The 19152-nt window shown below is 46.1% G+C and overlaps 2 protein-coding genes across 2 annotated transcripts in view; one reads left to right on the top strand and one right to left on the bottom strand.

Moving 5' to 3' along the window:
* Positions 1-333: 333 nt before the first annotated feature.
* Positions 334-6785, bottom strand: YBEY (ybeY metalloendoribonuclease). The gene is made up of 5 exons (XM_081085517.1): positions 6025-6785; positions 4677-4805; positions 3328-3396; positions 2143-2250; positions 334-1848 (listed from the first exon to the last, which is right to left on the bottom strand). Exons 1-4 carry the CDS (start codon positions 6232-6234, stop codon positions 2164-2166), a joined length of 495 nt encoding a protein of 164 aa, XP_080941643.1. The 5' UTR covers positions 6235-6785; the 3' UTR covers positions 334-1848; positions 2143-2163.
* An 85-nt stretch (positions 6786-6870) lies between these two features.
* Positions 6871-19152, top strand: part of MCM3AP (minichromosome maintenance complex component 3 associated protein) — a 40886-nt gene continuing 28604 nt past the window's right edge. The window contains exons 1-8 of the mRNA XM_081085937.1: positions 6871-7181; positions 7726-9045; positions 9290-9513; positions 12460-12541; positions 12800-12944; positions 14527-14717; positions 16497-16636; positions 18891-19088. Coding sequence (XP_080942063.1) covers positions 7833-9045; positions 9290-9513; positions 12460-12541; positions 12800-12944; positions 14527-14717; positions 16497-16636; positions 18891-19088 — 2193 coding nt within the window. The 5' untranslated portion in view covers positions 6871-7181; positions 7726-7832. The remainder of the gene's footprint in view (positions 7182-7725; positions 9046-9289; positions 9514-12459; positions 12542-12799; positions 12945-14526; positions 14718-16496; positions 16637-18890; positions 19089-19152) is intronic.

The raw sequence follows: 19152 nt of genomic DNA, 5'->3' as shown, positions 1-19152 counted from the left end.
CCACCTCCTGGGGAAGCTTGGGTCATTTGCCTAACCCAGATGATCATGGGTATGTCCAGTCCAAGCATGGCTGCAAGGGCCCCCTCCTGATCCCCAGAGCGGAACTCACCTGCCCCATGCACCTGTGAGCCCTGTGGGGCAGTAACGACACCCAGACTCCTGCCTTTCCTCCAGGGCTGCGCCTGACGGTTTCCTGCCTGCACCCGCTCCGGCTCCGGGCCAGTGAGCCCCCAATACCTGCCTGGTGAGCCTCACAGTCCCTCTTCCCTCAGGGACGTGGTCAGAAAAACCAGGTGGAAGCCCGACAGTGGTCCCTGGCCACTGAGATCACAAGGAAACACAGGGGTGTTGTCAGAAAAGATGCGCAGGAGCCACAGGAAGAAGACCCATAGCATAGATTTAGCCACATAAGAATATAAACCTTCCCATGGGAAACAGCGCAGAGGCGAGGGAGGAAAGCAGCGGCTGCAGACGGAGATGTGCTGTCCTGGGAGGAAGCACTGGTGACAGGTAGATCCACCTGCTAGCCCGGCCTTTCTCCTGCGAATAAACCCGCAGAACTGCACATGGCTCCTGGAGAGGGGGCTGGGACCGAGGCTCTTCTGGTTCTGTTGGGTTTCTCACCTGATGAATCGGTTACCATTACTCTTTTTAAAAATATGTTTTTATTGATTTGAGATAGAAAGGGAGTGGGATAGAAAGACAGAAACATCGATTGGCTGCCTCCTGCACAGCCTGCACCCAGGCATGTGCCCTGACCAAGAATTAAACTGGTGACCTCTGGGTTCATCGGCTGATGCTCAACCACTGACCCACACCGCTGGGCTGTTAGCTGTACTCTTTCTGTAGTTCCTGTTACTCTTTTCCCTTGGTGGGATTAGTATGTTCTCTGCTTTTAAATAGTTTTCATGGAAATGTCAGTTTTGAGTAGCAGCGTGCTTTCATGGCCCCATTTGGGGTACATCAGCGGGTTCCCTAGGCTCACCAGCAGGAGCACTGTCTTTGCACCCTCGGGTCTCCAGGAGGATGTCAGAGGAAGCACGATGCCCGCTTCGCTGCACGCAGGTCTCCTCTGGGCTAACGTTGGGGCCAGACCGTCCCATAGCTCAGTCTCTTGTTAAATGCACCAATTAAAGGTCTGGCCATATTTCCTATTTTCACATTAATTTTTTCTAACATGGCTTCAGTTTTATTTCTCGACATTATTAACAGAGGGAAGGCATCGGACAAGTCCACTGTCTTTGGGTGATGTGGTAAACTGGAAAAACTCAGTTCAGTACACCTCCCGAGCAGGGGGAATCACATGGGATCACATGGGAGTCACGTGGAAAGCCCCTTGGGGGTACCTGGTGCTCATGAGGGCACAGGGAGGGACAAGACCAGCAGGTCTCAGGACCCTTTCAGACTCTTAAAAAGGATTTCAGAGCCAAGAGCTTTGTGATTATAAGCAGGCCATGCGCAGCCAACAGTGACTCAGGAATATCAGAGGCTCAAGCCCTTATCCCCGAGAGCTGGGGGAAGTGCAGGCGGAGACAGGACACAAATCCAGTGGGAAATGTGTTTCTAACACACTGGTTTTCATGATTCTAACATAGACTCATAGGGGAAACCAAATTCTCAGACTTGCAGCATCCCTGGTTGTTCTGGCCAAAAAGGATCTGAGAGGCTGTGTTACTGCCATGACCTCTTGGAACTCCCTGCGTTGTGGTCAGGATCCTGACCTGGCAGGTTCAGGTGATGGAGGCCCCGGCTGGCTGGCTGGCTGGCTGGCTGGCTGGGTGCCTGTCCCGTCCACCATCTGCTCCCACATATATGCCCCCAGGCCGCTTGTTTCATCCTCCTGGGTGGCTGCAGAGGTGGGAGGGAGAAACGTTTCATTACCAAAGGCAGAAACCCAGGGAGGGGCAGGTTAAATGCGCCAAGAGTTTAGAACTGTTTTATCTACAATACTGAAAACAACATGTCTGCTGTGTTCTAAGTCAAGACATGAATGGACATTTCTCCTGTACTTTAAGGAATAGTTCCACCCATGGAATTTAGCCCCGGCTCGGGCATTGACCAGCCCTCCGTCTGGGGAAGCCCCTGATCCTCGGGACCCACGGGGAGGGGTCCCTGTGCCCTGGAGGGTCCCTCAGGTACTACCTGCGTCATGGGCTGTGCTCATCAGAAGAGGTCCCTGCTCAGGGGCTGGAGCCTGGCCCCAGTGCGCCGGCTCAGCTCCTCTAGAACCTGCTTCTCCTTCTGGTACATCTGCAACGAAGGAACGAAAACCAACCCTGGACTTGCCTAGCTGGCCTGGCTGCTCAGGCCCTGGGGAGTCCCTGGCTGGGCCCAGGGTTCCCTCCTCTGCAAGTCCCTCCCTGTCCACGGCTATGGCATGGGGAGCCTTGGCCATAGAGCTTCCCTCAAGGTTCTGCTCATGGGTGCCCAGCACCTGTGCACAGGGAGTGCCAAAATGCTGCCTGCAAAGTGAACGATGGAGACGGCAGGAGAGGCTGTGGGCTGGGGCAGAGGGGGTGATCTTGGGGAGGAAAGAGGAGAGCCTGCCTGGGGTCACAGGAGAACAGGCGCAGGACACAGGGGAGGGAGGGGGTGCAGATGGCTCCTCTGGGGGGAAGGGTGGTCAGGGCTCGGAGGCCTGGGGTCCCTGGCAGACTGCACATGCTGAGACTTAGATCTGTTGGATGTAGAGGTGGAGGGCTGAGGAGGAAGTGGCCACAGTAAGGCCGGCATCTGACAGGAAGGGGAGGTGGAGCCAGGGTGAGGCTGGTGTGGACCAAGCCTAGGATGGCTGGGGGAGAGGACAAGTATGCCAGGGACTTCTTCTGTTAATGAAAAAGTTTCTTATGCCTTTCAGAGAATCTGACTATTTGACTACAAATATAGTTTGAGTTTATTAAACACAATATGGTTTGTATACCAGCATGGACCTTTACAAGTGGGTAAACATTGGCCCCCTTCGAGGAAACCAACTGCTCCATAACTTTACACAATAGGTCTCTGTCAGCTGCCTGCACATTTCAAATCCTGTTCGCAACTGATAAATAGCATCACAGTTGCTCTCACGAAGATTTTGTAACTTTAAGCCATCAGAATTTCATAGAATTTTTAGAATTCAGTCTCTCTGCTCAGACTTTCAATAGTGAGTTAATAATACAGTTAACAGCATTTGGGGAGCCCAATATTTAAAACAAACATTGTAAGTCTATTTTTAATAAAGTAAACGTGTATAAAATTCCTTATTTTACTGTTTTTTTTCCAAGTTTGGTTTTCATCGACTGCAAGGGGCAGGCCGGGCAGCCCTGGCTTGTGGGGGATGGCACCTACCTTCTGCCATGTGGCCTCTGTGTTATGTGTGAAGCCCAGTAGATGGCAGAGCCCATGAGTGGCAGTCACCTGTTGAACAATGAAAAAGCTTGCCTCAGGGGCTGACCATGACCGAGCCAGGAGCCAGGGGAGGAGGAAGGCAGGGAGAGCTTAGCTCACATCTGGTGGGAGGTTAGGAACCCTCCTCTGGGCCCAGGAAGGGCTTAGGGAGTCGGTGGCAGCAGCACCGAGGGTGTGAGTGGGCGATGAGAACATGGGTGGGGTTCAGAAAACATCAGGTAGACCAGGGCCCTGTCAGGGATGTGAAGACCAGGATCTCTGGGGCAGGGAGGGTCAGTGATTATTTCCTGAGGAGACACCTGCTTTTCAGGGCAGAGGGAAGGGTCGGAGGAGTGGTGAGAAGCGGAGGACCAGGTGGTAGTTGGAGGGTACCCAGGGCTATTAGAAGGTGCCTACGTGCAGTTGGCAGCGAGGAGGGAGGAGAGTGGCCTGGCTGGTCCTGTGACGGGGGATGAGGGTCCCAGGAGTGGTGGGCTGGCCCTCTACTTCGATACAGAACCCTCAGAGGTGCTGGGAAGTGAAATCAGATTTCCACAATTGCACCCTCGATCATGCCCCCCTACCCCCTGGGGTGCACCATTGCCGGCCATAGAGATCCCAGAGCTGGACCCTGCTGACAAGTCCTGACTACACTGTGTTTCCTGATGCTCAGGAAGAAAGGGAAACCTCCTCTTCCCCCACCAAAACCTGCTCACACTGGGTCTCACATGGAAGCACTAGGACCGCCCCCCCCCATCCCCTCCACAACACATTTCAGGGTGTGGCTATTTGGCCAAAGGAAGACCCCTCAATTGAATCCTTGGGGAAGTTAAAATATGACTCTATCGCACTCAATACTTTCAGAATACTCCCCCTGTCCTTTTTTTTTTTTTAATATAATAAGCTGAGGACAGATGTGGAAGGCCCTGGATTCTAGAATTTTGTCCACTTTGGGCAGTTTCCTAAGAAGCTTATTCAGCAAGCTACATTAACTACACAGCCTGCTGAGCGCACGGTAAAAGCTAAAACAAGGTCACGACTGGGAGTCTCCCTTATCTCACATCTCAGTTAGGGAGAAACTCCCTGTCCTCTTCCCACCCCTGGCATTGCCACAGGGCATGCAGATCCCACTCTGCCATCTTCCTCTCCCTGGATCTCCCTCTCTGTGGGTCTCCCTCCATAACCCTTGTTCTTCACGTGGGCAATAGTGTGGACACAGGTGGCACGTCGCCAACCTCTTTATGGCCTGGATTAAGGACGTGGTATTTCTTTTGCTAGGCAGAACCTGTCATTTCAGCATTCCTACTTACAGTCAGGATGTCATAGTAGTCTTCATTTTCTTTGCACTGCTGGAAGATATACTCCACTCCTAGGAAAATGTCCCCCAGATTATAGTCATCTGGAAAATCCGGCTGGGGGATTTCACCTGCTTTTAGATTCTGCAAATGAAGAAACAGATTGTGAGAACAGGACCTCAGGAACACTAACCTAACGACAGGCCTACAGATTTCATTCTGGAAGGCACTGTCCCCTGACTAGTCCGGAGTGGGGGCGGGGGACCACAAAGCCACTACACACAAGTGACTTAAGATGTTTCCACCTTGTTCAGTGATTTTCTTTCCATTTCTTTCATCCTTCCCAATGCACAGTCACACAGATTACGTCTGGGAGTTAAATCACCACATTGATATAATTTTATATTTCTGTTCTCTCCTCCTGGTATTTTGTCTTAAATAGCCTTTTACATTTTCTTATTTAAAGACCATAAGCACCAGTCTATTCAGTTGACAGCAAGCCAGTAACCTATGGCTGCATGTTTACTTAGTATTGTTAATGGCTATTTTTCCTATCAAGGAAAATAAGTGAACCTTTTACAAAATTTAAATTCTTTATTGTTGAAAGTTTTACACGTCTCCCTTTTCCCCCATTGACCTCTTCCTGGCTGCTCCCACCCCCCTGCACCTGCCCTCACCCCCCTACTGTCTGTGACCATTGGTTATGCTTATATGCGTGTATACAAGCCCTTTGGTTGATCCATTACCCTCCTTCATCCTCCCCTGCCTTCCCTCTGAGGTTTGACCGTCTGTTCGATGTTTTTATGTCTCTGAATCTATTTTTGTTCATCAGTTTACGTTGTTCATTATATTCCACAAATGAGTAAGATCATGTGATACTTAATAAGTGAACATTTTAATGCATTTTTATATTATGCATTTAATATTTTATAGTCTTCCTTCTTTGGTTTATTTCTGTAGGTGTGACACTAGTGGACTGAAGTCTGTTGCCAAGCTGCTTTCCAATTTAAGCTGCTACTAACCTGTGTAAAGCCCAGAATGACTCATTTGCATAACTGAGTGATCTGACAGCTATCACAAGTTTGCAGAAAATATTTACACAAGTCTTTTCTTTTATTCAGTGTTATCTAATTTTTAACCATACATATTCATTATTGATTTACACTCAAAACTGTTAATTCACTGACCCCATTAGGTGGGGAAAGGGGAGAAATGGGCATTGATCGATAGGGTTGATCTCTATTCTCGTGTATATTGTGAAAGTTTTCAAAATACAACTAAAAAATCATGTCTGTAGTGTAATTAACAGGAAATTTACACTGAATGGTAGGCTAGACAAGGCGAGGAGGAAAATACTTTTTACCTCATGAAAGGGAAAAGAAAGCACATCAGTTGGGGTGTTTTTCTCTCTGTAGATCCTGTTGATGTGCTGAATACTCTTGTTGTCAACACAGATGATCCCCAGGTCGAATTTCTGGACTCCTAAAATACTCCTGACGATCTCCATCCTCTGGCGGAGCGGCACTCTCCGCAGGGGGACAGCCCGCTGCAGGTTTCTGAGCACCAGACTCATTCCAGGAGGACACCGGGCACTTTAAAAAAGTCTGTAAAGGAACCTGTGCTTCAAGTTGAAGAGAAGACAAATCAGTCCTAGGAAGTGCAACACGCACACAAAATCAAGTCATTTTATTTGGTGCAATTCATTGAAAAAAAAATTGCAGGAATTTACATTTTACCATACGAAAAATATAAAAATGAAGGTCTCTAAAACGACGCCAGAGTCAGGCAAGCCAGAAGAGGTAACAGTAGCCACAGGAAATGAAGGCTGGTGGAGAGGAAGGGACATTAATAGTGCGGGCGGGGGAGCGGGGTCTGGGCAGGGCAAGTGGAGGAGGGGAGGGTAGAATGGCGGGGGGGAGGGGGGGCGCTGAGAAATGTGGATGGGGCGCCTGGTCGGATCCAGGGGTTCCCCAGGAACCGCTCAGCGCTGACCCCGGGCAGCACGCGGGTGGGCTGACGTCCCCCAAGTTCGAAGAGAAGAAGCCACCCGCGTTGGAATGGGGACCGAAGCCTGCGGACCCAGCCCTTGTCCCCGCGCACCGGAAGCCCCACCGCCGCCGCTCAGCCGGAGGGCGGAACCCGAGCTTGGAGGGCTACGGGCGGGGCCGGATTGCTCAGGTAGGACCGGAAGTCGGTCCACCACTGTTTTGGTCCGCGGCGCGCAGGGAAGCGCTGGTTCCGGCGGTCTTGGTCTGCACTACCAGCTAAACGCGGAGGTACCCCGAAACGACGGCGTCCCTGAGCCGGACCGTGAGCGCTGCGCGGGATCAGGGCCGGGCGGAGGTTGCCCCTTCACCTCTCGCTATTCCCTGGACCCGCTTCGATCGTGTCGCTAACTGGGCGGGAGAGCGAGGCGCCGGGCCCAGGGTGCGGCCTGTGCGGGGACCTATGGAGCCGCCTGCTAGATGGGGTCGTGATGCTCCGCTCCAGCCCCTCCCGAGTCTAGGGCGGCCTCTCCACGTGAGTACCCTTGACCTCTAAGCTGGTTCGTTCGAGGAGTAGCCCCGGTATAAAACATTTCATTTCTGTGTCTGGAAAGAGTATTTAGTGTTAAGGTTACTCGGAGAATAATTAGGTGGGAGAGCTGAAACACTGATGTTCTAATTGTCAGTGTGATCGCCTGGCTATGGAGATTGGAAGAAGTTAGGAGAAACTGCTCTCTTCAACTTGAAAAGTGTAATAACATTCTTTTTGTTTAAAAATTAACATTTGAGGTTTTTGGTGAATTTACCAATTTAGTAAAATGATTTGGCCTTTAGTCACGCCTTAAACATCTGTAATAAAGTAATTTATTTATATCGTCCCCCACCCCATACTCCCCCCACTCCCCCAAAAAAAAGAAAGAAAAAAGAAAAAGAACCCACTATCTCTCAGAAAATAAGAATACTTGGCCCTTTGCTTTGTCTGCCTATTAAATAATTTAGGATGTGGCATGTGATGAAAAATTCCGTTCTTAGTTTTCCAGCGGCACAAAGCTCTGATGATCTGAATTTTTGTCTTTCAGCTTACATGAAATGAAGGGGGGAGCTCCCTAGTTCAACAAACTGTTTAAGGAAGAGGACTGCTTTGTACAGGGAAATCTTTATTACCTTCTAGTAACTGGATCAGAAGATGAACCCAACTAACCCTTTCAGCGGGCAGCAGCCTAGTGCTTTTTTAACATCTTCCAGCAGTTCCATAGGAACAGCTCAGGCTAAGCAACCCTTTCGGTTTGGTCAGCCTTCTCTTTTTGGACAAAACAACACAGTATCTGGGAAAAGCTCAGGATTTTCACAGATATCTAGCTTTCCAACGTCTGGAGTAGGGCACTCTTCTTCAGCACAAACATTAGGATTCTCCCAACCCTCAAATGTTGGACTCTTTTCTGGACTTGAACACACTCCATCCTTTCTATCTGCCTCTGGGCCTTCAAGTTCATGCGTGCCTGGAAACTCAGGCTTTACTTTTAAATCACCCAACCTTGGGGCTTTCCCGAGTACTTCTACTTTTGCACCAGAAACTGGAGAAGTAGCAAGCTCTGGTTTTGGGAAGACAGAGTTCGGCTTTAAATCTCTGGAAAATTCGGTGTTCAGACCAATACTGGGGGCTGAATCCGAGCCAGAGAAAACTCAAAGCCAAATTACTTCCGGATTTTTCACATTTTCCCCACCAATTAGTAGTGGCCCTGGAGGACAGGCTCCATTTTCTTTTACGCAGGTGACAAGTTCAGCTACTAAATCAAATTTTACCTTTTCGAAACCAGTTGATAGTAGTAATTCGTCATCACCCTTTACCCTTCCTTTGTCAAGTCAGAATGTGGAGGAAGAGAAGAAAGGCCCTAAATCCCTATTTGGAAGTCTTCATAGTAGCTTCACTAGCTTTCCCACTTCTTCTTCAGGATCATTGGGGGAACCCTTCCCAGTTAGCAAAACAGGTGCCAGACAAGGATGTGAAGACATTGTTTCCCAAGTGGAGCCACTTTCCAGCTTCATGAAAGGACTGAAAAGGAAGGAGGATCAGGATCGCTCCCCAAGGAGATATGGCCACGACGCAGTGGAAGACCTGGACCCTCTGTCGAGGGGTGATCATCCTCCCGATAAGCGGCCGGTCCGCCTGAATCGGCCCCGGGGAGGTACTCTGTTTGGTCGGACTATACAGGATGTTTTCAAAAGCAATAAAGAAGTCAGTCGTCTGGGCAACAAGGAATCCAGAAAGGAAATTGGCTGTGCCGAGTCTGGGGAAAATGATCACATGGCCATACCAGGAGGGAGTCAGTCTGTTCTGGCAGCTTCCCGGCTTCCAGGTGTGAAAGAGGAAGAAACGGAAAGTAGAGATAAAAAAGAAGGTGAGCTCTAAAAATGTACAACATGCAGTAAACCTTGCTGTATGGCAAGTTCTTGGTAAACTTTCCGGGTGTTAGCTTGATTTTTTTGGTTAAGTCCCCTGTAAACATTAGGGACATTAGTACCATAGGATCTTGGAGCAGGTTTCACACACATGGAAATTTCCTTTGCCCTTACATAGTTGGTGCCTCCTGTTTGGAAACATTGCATCTACTACAGTTCTGTGCCCATTTTCTGATCCCCTAGATTTTCTAAGAGGAACTCCTGGGCGTCAGAATAAAAGAAGTGAGAGCACAGACAGTCTTGGGGGCTTCTCTCCCTCTGAAGTCACAGCGATCCAGTGCAAGAACATTCCCGACTTTCTCAACAACAGGACCTTTCTGGAGAATCACTTTGGCAAAATTGCTAAAGTGCAGCGCACTTACTCCAGGCGCAACAAGCACCTCGCGGTGGTGTATTTCTTTGATCATGTAAGTACTCCCAACTGAGTGTGTGTGAGTGAAAAAATAGTTTTAAAGTAATAAAGTAGGAATGAACTTTGTCACTTCAAAACCTTTTTTTATTTTTATTTTTTAATATATATTTTATTGATTTTTTACAGAGAGGAAGGGAGAGGGATAGAGAGTTAGAAACATCGATGAGAGAGAAACATCAATCAGCTGCCTCCTGCACACTCCCTACTGGGGATGTGCCCGCAACCAAGATACATGCCCTTGACCGGAATCGAACCTGGGACCCTTGAGTCCACAGGCCAATGCTCTATCCATTGAGCCAAACTGGTTAGGGCCAAAACCTTTTTTTTAAAAATCAGTTATTTGCTTGCTAGAATGTAGGAAGGTACTAGAATATTTTGTTCTTACCTTGCAGAGGCTAGAATAGCACTTTTCTTCATAATTGGAGTCATTAGTGAAAAGTGTGTAGCCCCTACTGGATGCTGTAGTGAGTCCCATGAAGTCAGATTCTTCTGAAACACACTGAATTGGCTCCATAACCACACAGCACTTTTCCAAACTTGAGTTCTGTTTTGTTTTTGATTTATTTGGTCATAGTACACGATTGCTATAGATACTCAAACAATACAGAAAAAGTGAAATCCCCTTATAATCACATTCCCCAGAGATATGTTTGGTTTATACCCTAATTTTAAATACATCGTCAGGCAGAAATAGGTTTATAGTTGTTGGTATGGAAAATAACACAATAATTAATAAATAATAATATGAGAATAAACTGTTTCACATAGAACTGTAAACCCACTTACTAGTATGCCCCATCCTGTATGTATGTTAAGTACACCTGTGCATAACAGCTGTAGCTCACATTATGTAGATTTGTATCTTTATTTTAAAAAATATTCTTGTGGGGGGGGGAAAGTAAGTTCTATAGGAATTTATAAGGTAGAAAGCATGTTTTCATACTTTTGTTAACTAGAAGTATTGCCTGTCAATATACTATGGGAGAAGCACCAAATCACCCATAATTCTCTCCTCCAGGATATTGACTGAATATTCTGGATAGTGTCTTTGCAAATATAGGGTCACATTGTTTTTGCACAAATGGGATCATACTGTAAATACTGTTGGTAATCTCTTCATGTGACAATCTGTAGTATTTTCTGAAATCCATTAGCTGCCTAGATTAGAATTGGATTGTTAAATGCTACCTGGCATTCTATCCTGTTTACTTTCTTGGTCAGCATTCTACTTATGGACAGGTTTGTGCATATATTTTTGTTAGTTTATATCCTTTTTTAAATTTCTGAAAGTGGAAGTTTTGTGTAAATATGTGCACAGTTTTAGGGTTTTTGCTATTTATTCCTTCCTATTGATTTTTTTTTCAAGTCAGTGGCATTAATTACATTCACAGTGTTGTGCATTCAACACCACTATCTGTTTCCAGAACTTTTGCATCATCCCAAATAGAAACTCACTAACTATTAAGTGATAACTCCCATTGCCTCCATCCACAGCCTCTGGTGACCTCTAATCTACTTTTTATCTCTGTGAATTTGCCTATTCTGATATTTCAAATAAGTGGAATCATACAGTTTGTCCTTTTGTGTCTGCCTTTTTTTCAGCGTGTTTTCAAGGTTCATTCATATGGTTGCATTTCATTCCTTTTTATGGCTGAATAATATTCCATTGTATGGATAGACCACATTTTGCTTATTTATCTGTTAATGGACACAGATTGATTCTACCTTCTAGCTATCTTACTAATAAAAGGCTAGGTGGTCCTCATGCCATGATGCCCTCACGCGGTCACAAGATGGCTGCACATGCTGCGGGGGCAGGGCCCGGCAGCTGCTCCACTCAGCTTCCGCTGGGGTTCCCGCTGCCCTGTGGGGGTGCTGCAGGGCAGGGCCCAGTGAGGGCTGGTCAGGGTTCCTGCGTCCCATGCCTGTCGCAGAGGCAGTACCCCCAGCTCTGGCCTACCTCTTTTGAGCAATCCATTGAGGAGCCCCGGATGGGTGGGCGGGGCCTACCTCTTTGGGGCGATCGATCGCGGGGCTCCCGCACTGTGAGGGCACAGAGCCAGGCTAGGGGACCCTCCCCCCCCCCCCCCCGCCCAGAGTGCATGAATTTTGTGCACCGGGCCTCAAGTTTTAAATAATGTTGCCATGAATGTGGTGTGCAAATCTCTCTTGAGACCCTGCTTTCAGTTCTGTTGGGTATATACTTAGGGGGGATTGCTGGGTCATTATTTTAAAAGTTATTTTTTTGCTATTGCGATGTACTTATTTTTCCAGCTGAACCCTAAAAAATATACAATAAGTATCATGATATATAAAAACTTTTTAAAAAATTTTTTTTATTTTTTCAGTCGCTTTATTTCCATTATATAAGCATCAGTCAGGAATTGTTGACTTTGAAAAACATAAGGAAAACTTTGTTATTTTAAAGCAATTCATTGGTAACACAAAGCTGAGGTCCCTGATCACCCCCAACTTTCCTGTTACCCAGGAGCCAGTACAGTTACTAGAGTGGTTTGTATTTTTTCTGGACATTTTCATAGGTATATCTGTAGGTATACTAACATGTTCTTGGTTTATGTGTTTTGTGATACATTCTGTCCCGTGTGCATCATTCTGCAACTTCCCTTTGTGTGTGCGTGTGACTTGGCTGTATCTTTCCATGTTGTATATGTTATCAGATAATGAGGATCATTTTACCAAGTGCCAGTGAGGCCATGGTTATGGATTTTAAAATCATTAATTAAAAAAGAGAGCAAATATCAGATGTGAGACAAGTAAAGGACTGCAGATCCCAAGGCTGGAGGCCGATAGTGTGGTCAGCCACGTAGTGGGTGGAGGTTTTGCTCTGTTGGACGAACTTTTGCTGACTATGTTTGATACTGAATTTCATTTCCTGTGGACTCCTGATGCCTCACACTTTGAGTTGTGGACTGTTTTCCAGGCTTCTGCAGCCCTGGCCAGGAAGAAGGGGAAAAAAGGTTTGCCTGAAGAAACGTCTATCTTTTGGCACAAGAAGAAAATAAGTGAGTTTTCAGATATTCTTTGGAGTCTCTAATGCTTTGTTTGCAAGACCCTTTAAGCTTTGAGTGGGAGCCCTTCCCCAAGGCCAAAAGGGGGGTGGTTCCGAGTGAATCCTTTTGTCTCCATGTTTCCTTGGGCTCCTTTGTAACCTCATGTAACAATTATAAGAATTTTACTTCCTCAAAAAAAGAAAAGTAAAAATCCAGGATCAAGTGACGTGTAATATCATAGACACTCTGTTCTGACTCTTGCATCCTCAGGTCCCAACAAGAAACCTTTTTCCCTCAAGGAGAAGAAACCAGGTGAGGGTGAGGCCGGCCAGGGCCCCGAGGACACATCCTTCCAGCACTCCCCTCTTGGCAAGCCCATGGGGAGGACTGCAGTCGGCAGCCTCATGAATAAAAGGTGCGGCTGGTCGTTCCTGTGACTCTAGTTGACATGGCACGTGGGTTTTTTGTCAGTAAGCAGGAGGGACTTCACAGCAGTCCTGCCAAAGCATGAAAGGGAAGTGCAGTAATATACTAACACCCGAGTAGGGCTAAGGGAAGGCGGGAGGAGAGGAGAACATAGTGGAGAGGAGTGGGACTGGGAAAGGACGTAAGAGGGTTGACAAAGAGAGCCACTTGCTAGTTCCCTGAAGAGGCCCTGGGGCTCCTCAATCATCTGACGTGGTCCCATGTATCATACAGTTGCTGTCAGTAGTTCTACCTGACATGTAAATGAATAAGCAGTCACTTTTTGCCTTAAAACTTCTAACTAGCTGTCATAACCATGTATTCCTAATAGCCATAGAGCAGTTTCCAACAGGGCTTTTTGTAGGTTCAGCTTATCACGTGAGGCTGCATAATAACTGGGTAGCCACAGTGTGTTCCAATGGGGTGCTGTCTCCTTCCAAATGCTCCCTACCCTCCCCTCTCTTCTTGGGAGTTCCCACCTTCCCTTTCACAGCAGGACTGCTTCCACAGGTCTGTAATCCTTCACCTATTTCAGCCAATGTATTTTCCTCACTTTCAACTTCGCAATTAACAATTTAGTTGCTGATTTGCTTTTGTTTTTGCTTTTCTCACTCAACCCTTTAAAATTTTTAAAAATTGATTTCAGAGAGGAAGGGAGAGGGAGAGAGATATAGAAACAGCAGTGATGAGAGAGGATCATTGATTGGCTGCCTCTTGCACACCCCACACTGGGGATCGAGCTGGCAACCCGGGCATGTGCCCTCACCAGGAATCGAACCATGACCTCCTGCTTCATAGGTCGATGCTCAGTCACTGACCATGCCGGCCCAGTACTCCACCCTTCTTATATCTTCTTTGACATTGGAGCTCACAGAATTCTGAGAGCCCGCTGGAAAATGGGGAAGCTGAGAGGGGATACCCAGTTTTTTATAGTACATTCTTCTACTGAAATGAAGTTATGTATGAAAACATGTGGACATGATATTCTTCATGGTGGTAAAGTGTTGTTTTTCAGGCTGAATTTCATTTCTTTGAGATAGAAGTCTATAAATATTCATTTCAGCTGTTTCAATGGGCTCATCTCATTTTAAAAGAAGTATGAAATGTTTAAAAAATTTTGCCGAAACCGGTTTGGCTCAGTGGATAGAGTGTCGGCCTGCGGACTGGGGGGTCCCGGGTTCGATTCTGGTCAAGGGCATGTGCCTGGGTTGCGGGCACATCCCCGGTGGGGGATGTGCAGGAGGCAGCTGATCGATGTTTCTCTCTCATCGATGTTTCTAGCTCTCTGTCTCTCTCCCTTCCTCTCTGTGAAAAATCAATAAAATATATTTAAAAAAAAATTTTAAATCACATAATATGAGTAACATCATTTTGCTCAATACCAGCATTATCAAAGCTTGTCTCACTTCAAAGTTTATAGTTTATTAGCTTTAGAGGAGCAGAAAATCTTGAAAGATAAGGGAAGTGTTTGGAAGTGGACATTTGCAGATGCCAGATGGACCCAAGGCTCTGATATGTTGCTTTCTCTGTAGCTCTCCAGTGAAGAAGTCAGGCCTTCTGAAGGCCCACCTGTTTGAAGGAGACTCTTTTGACTCGGGCTCTGAGGGTTCTGAGAGTCCTGGGCTGTGTGTGTCCTCCCTCAGTGCGCTGATAGGCACTGTGGCCGAAACGTCTGAGGAAAAGTACCGCCTGCTTGACCAGAGGGACAGAATCATGAGGCAAGGTATGGTGACTGCCCCTGTGCAGAGGTCCAGGGACCCTTGTAGGTCATGGAAATTCATCAAGGTTTATTGTGAAGTGAGAACAGCAAGGTGCAGGAAGTCTGTAGTGTGCTACTATTTGTGTACAATTAAGGGGGAAACTGTGTGTATGTCCCCATATGTAAGCATACTTTATGTGTGCCTAAAATAGTCATGGAAGATGTGAAGGGTCTGCTCACACTGATTGTCACGAGAGAGGGTGCAAGGTGTGAGGGTGTGTTCTATTTTGGATGTTGTTATACCTTTGGGTTATTGAACCATGTGAATGTATTACCTATTCCAAAAGTAAGTATTCTATTAACATTAAAATGATGTGCAGTGGAAAAAATAAAAGAAAAAGGCACATGGGTTTTTTGCCAAGTTTTAATTAAATTTTAACTGTAGGATTTTTCTCTTTTCAAAAGCTCTGAATCAGTGGAATAATCCCAGTGCCTCCTTAACACTGTAATAAAAGCTGCCATCATAAATGATGTCACTGACATGGTGATTTTTATATTCCAAATAAAATTATTGCTAGACATTAGAATTTTCCAAAATAAAAATAAGATGTATGTATTTCAAATTATGAAGTTGTTCATTCCATTTCATTTAAAAGATACTTCTTTTTAATTGTTAAAAGTATTACAGATGTTCACTTTTTTCCACCATTGACCCCCATCCACCCCACACCCACTCCTCCCAGGCTAAAAGATACTTTTGTAATTATTTTAATTCTGTGGGTAATAATAGAGATTTATGCAGGTCAGGACCAGGTAACTTTCATTATGTGATTCCTGTTACATTAAAAATATAATGAAATACTTAAAATAATGATATATGTACATTTAACAAATTGATTCTTTTAACAAACATACTGCAGCCATGAGTATTTTTTATTATTATTTTTTTCAATGTACCATTTTCTTTTTTTCCCCAATTCTTTATTAGTTAAGGAATTACAAATGTGTCCTTATCCCCCCCATTAATCCTCCTCCTCCCCCCCTCCACACTCATGCTCTCATCCCCCTATTGTCCATGTCCATTGGTTTGGCTTATATGCATGCATACAAGTCCTTTGGTTGATCTCTTCCCTTTACCCCCTCCCTCCCCCACTTTCCTGCTGGGGATTGATAGTCTGATCGCTGTTTCTCTCAGTATTTATTATTGAGGTGATTATAGGAGCCCTGAATGCATTGTGGGCCCCTCTGCCTGTGGTGTGCAGTGAAGAGATCCGTCTGGAGAGGCAAGAAGGCCTTGATGCCTGCACACACCCCTCCCTCCGTGTGTAGGCCAGTGATGGTGAACCTATGACAACTCATTCTTTTGGTTGATTTTTCTTTGTTAAATGGCATTTAAATATATAAAATAAATATCAAAAATATAAGTCTTTGTTTTACTATGGTTGCAAATATCAAAAAATCTCTATATGTGACACGGCACTAGAGTTAAGTTAGGGTTTTTCAAAATGCTGACACGCCGAGCTCAAAAGGTTCGCCATCATTGGTATAGGCCATGCTTTTCTTTCCCAGAGTCCCACTGGTTAAAATGTTTTTCTTCTTTTGTGTGATTTGTGTGATGTTTGTTATTTTATCACCAGAGGCCTGATGCACGAAATTCATGCAACGGGCTCGGCCCTCACAGCCCCAGCTTCGTCCGGTCTAATTAGCATATTACACTTTTATTATTACAGTTTACGAAAACACACTTCGCTGAATTCTCCATACTGTGTGGTATGTTCTTACTATTTACTTGATGTCGTTTAGCTCGGGTGAAAAGAACCGACCTGGACAAAGCGAGGACTTTTGTTGGGACGTGCCCTGACATGTGTCCCGAGAAGGAGCGGTACATGCGGGAGACCCGGAGCCAGCTGAGTGTATTTGAAGTGATCCCAGGAACTGACCAGGTGGAGCCCCATGCCCTCCATTGTGTACAACTGTTTGCATTGTGAGTTGTGTACTAAGCAATCTTGTACAGGACCATACAGGACCCTAAGGTATAGATACAGATGTAGATGCAGAATTATTTCATAGGTGAAAAAACTTTTTTCTTTTCACAATTTTATTCCTATGTTTACGTTTTGCACATTTGAGATTATGTTCTGGATACAATTTTGTACGATTTTTTTTAAGTTAAGATTATATCATGATCATTTTTTTGTTATAATGAACTCTTTATAAGCATTTTTAAATAACGGCATATTATTATGTAGTTCTGTCCACGCTCCCCATTTTGCAACCATTAGATAGGCTGTTTCTAATTTTTCAATTATGTTAATTCATTTGGGCATGCTGTGTGTAATGCCTCGGAGGTGATTAGATGATTTCCTTCAGATCGTTAACTCTGTCAGAGGGTATGGCCTTTCTTCAGCTTCCTGAACATGCGCCTGTTCATGTTCCTTAATTGTTTCCCAGAAATCACCACGTTAGGCCCTTTTATTCTTTTGTTAGTTTTGGGCTTTTCCTCCTCTTCTGGCTGGTGGTTTTATAGCTGCCTTTACCCAACGCCGGGCCCTCAGTCAGGCAGCAGTTGTCACAGCAGGGGCCCTGGACTCCTGCTCACCAGGCCCTTGCTTCTGCTATGCCCGCCCCCCCCCCCCCCCCCCCGCCCCGTCCTCACTGTTGTCTCCATTTCATTCCTGGTCTGTGTAGACGTAATCTGGTGTTTGAGCATGGCTAAGACCTTTGAAAATGCTTTCAGGTCCTTTACCTATCACACTGCTGTGCTTGGGGCCAAGCAGGTGTGTCTTCACTTATATTCCTCTGCTTTTTTTTTTTTTAAGTTCTTTTTTTTAGTGTTTATAGTATTACATATGTCTCCTTTTCCCCCCATCGACCCCTCCCCGGCCACTGCCACCCTCCAGGACAAGCTCCCACCATCCCAGTGTCCGTGTCCATTGGTTATGCCAGTGTTTGGCAAACTGCGTCTCGGCAAACCGCGGCTCGCGAGCCACATGTGCTCTTTGGCCCCTTGAGTGTGGCTGTTACACAAAATACCGGCTCTTCCACAAAATACCGACTTCTGCGCATGGGCCACGGAGTTTCAATCTCACTGTATGTGCGGGCCCCCATGTGGTATTTTGTGGAAGAGCCACACTCAAGAGGCTAAAGAGCCGCATGTGACTTGTGAGCCGCTGTTTGCCGACCACGGGGTTATGTTAATACACATGCAATCAAGTCCTTTGGTTGATCTCTTACATTTCCCCCCGCCTCCCGCCTTCCCCTACCTTCCCTCTGAGGTTTGACAGTTCCTTCAGTGCTTCTCTGTCTCTGGATCCATTTTTGTTCATCAGTCTATGTTGTTCATTGTATTCCACAAATGAGTGAGATCATGTGGTATTTATCTTTCTCTGACTGGCTTATTTCACTTAGCATAATGCTCCCCAGTTCCATCCATGCTGTTGCAAGTGGTAAGAGTTCCTTCTTTTTTACCGCAGTGTAGTATTCCATTGTGTAGATGTACCACAGTTTTTTAATCCACTCATCTGCTGATGGGCACTTAGGCTGTTTCCAAATCTTAGCTATTGTAAATTGTGCTGCTATGAACATAGGGGTGCATATGTCCTTTCTGATTGGTGTTTCTGGTTTCTTGGGCTATATTCCTAGAAGTGGGATCACTGGGTCAAATGGGAGTTCCATTTTTAACTTTTTGAGGAAACTCCATACTGTTTTCCACAGAGGCTGCACCAGTCTGCATTCCCACCAGCAGTGCACGAGGGTGCCTTTTTCTCCACATCCTCTCCAGCACTTGTCCTTTGTTGTTTGTTGATGATAGCCATTCTGACAGGTGTGAGATGGTACCTCATTGTCGTTTTGATTTGCATCTCTTGGATGATTAGTGACTTTGAGCATGTTTTCATGTGTCTCTTCACCTTCTGTATGTTCTCTTTTGAAAAGTGTCTATGTATTTAGGTCCTTTGCCCATTTTTTGTATTCCTCTGCTTCTTGATGTGATAGCCACTTATGTTCAAAATATGTTACTTATTTTGTCTTTGAATTTGGTTGTTACCTTTAAACAGAATTTTACACATAGAAATTGTATTCTGTAGTATTGATCCTGTGTGAGTGTGTGTGCGATCTCGCCCCCTGACTTTAAGGCACAGCTGCTGAGAGGCTGGCTCAGCACCCGCCACCCAGCTGCTTGTCCCCCTCGGTCTTCAGGTGGACCACGCGGCAGCTGTCAAGGAGTACAGTCGCTCCTCCGCCGACCAGGAGGAGCCCCTGTCACATGAGCTGCGGCCCTCAGCAGTGCTCAGCAGGACCATGGATTACCTGGTGACCCAGATTATGGACCAGAAGGAAGGCAACCTACGGGACTGGTATGACTTCCTGTGGAACCGCACACGGGGCATACGGAAGGTATCAGCCTCTTCTCATTAAGAAACTAGAAAAAGTATGTGAATTCCTAAGTGAAAGTGAGAGT

This window comes from Myotis nattereri (assembly GCF_964212035.1).
Source record: "Myotis nattereri genome assembly, chromosome: 3".
Classification (NCBI taxonomy): Eukaryota; Metazoa; Chordata; class Mammalia; order Chiroptera; family Vespertilionidae; genus Myotis; species Myotis nattereri.
Note: the sequence above shows the minus strand (reverse complement) of the source record. Positions and strands in the feature narration are given on the sequence as shown.

Excerpts from the sequence above, each read along its gene's own strand:
- YBEY (XM_081085517.1), bottom strand. The coding sequence starts at position 6,234 with ATGAGTCTGGTGCTCAGAAACCTGCAGCGGGCTGTCCCCCTGCGGAGA. Across the intron at positions 3,397-4,676 it reads ACTACTATGACATCCTGACT|GTGACTGCCACTCATGGGCT; the intron begins GTAAGTAGGAAT and ends ATTGTTCAACAG. Across the intron at positions 2,251-3,327 it reads CAGAGGCCACATGGCAGAAG|ATGTACCAGAAGGAGAAGCA; the intron begins GTAGGTGCCATC and ends CCTTCGTTGCAG.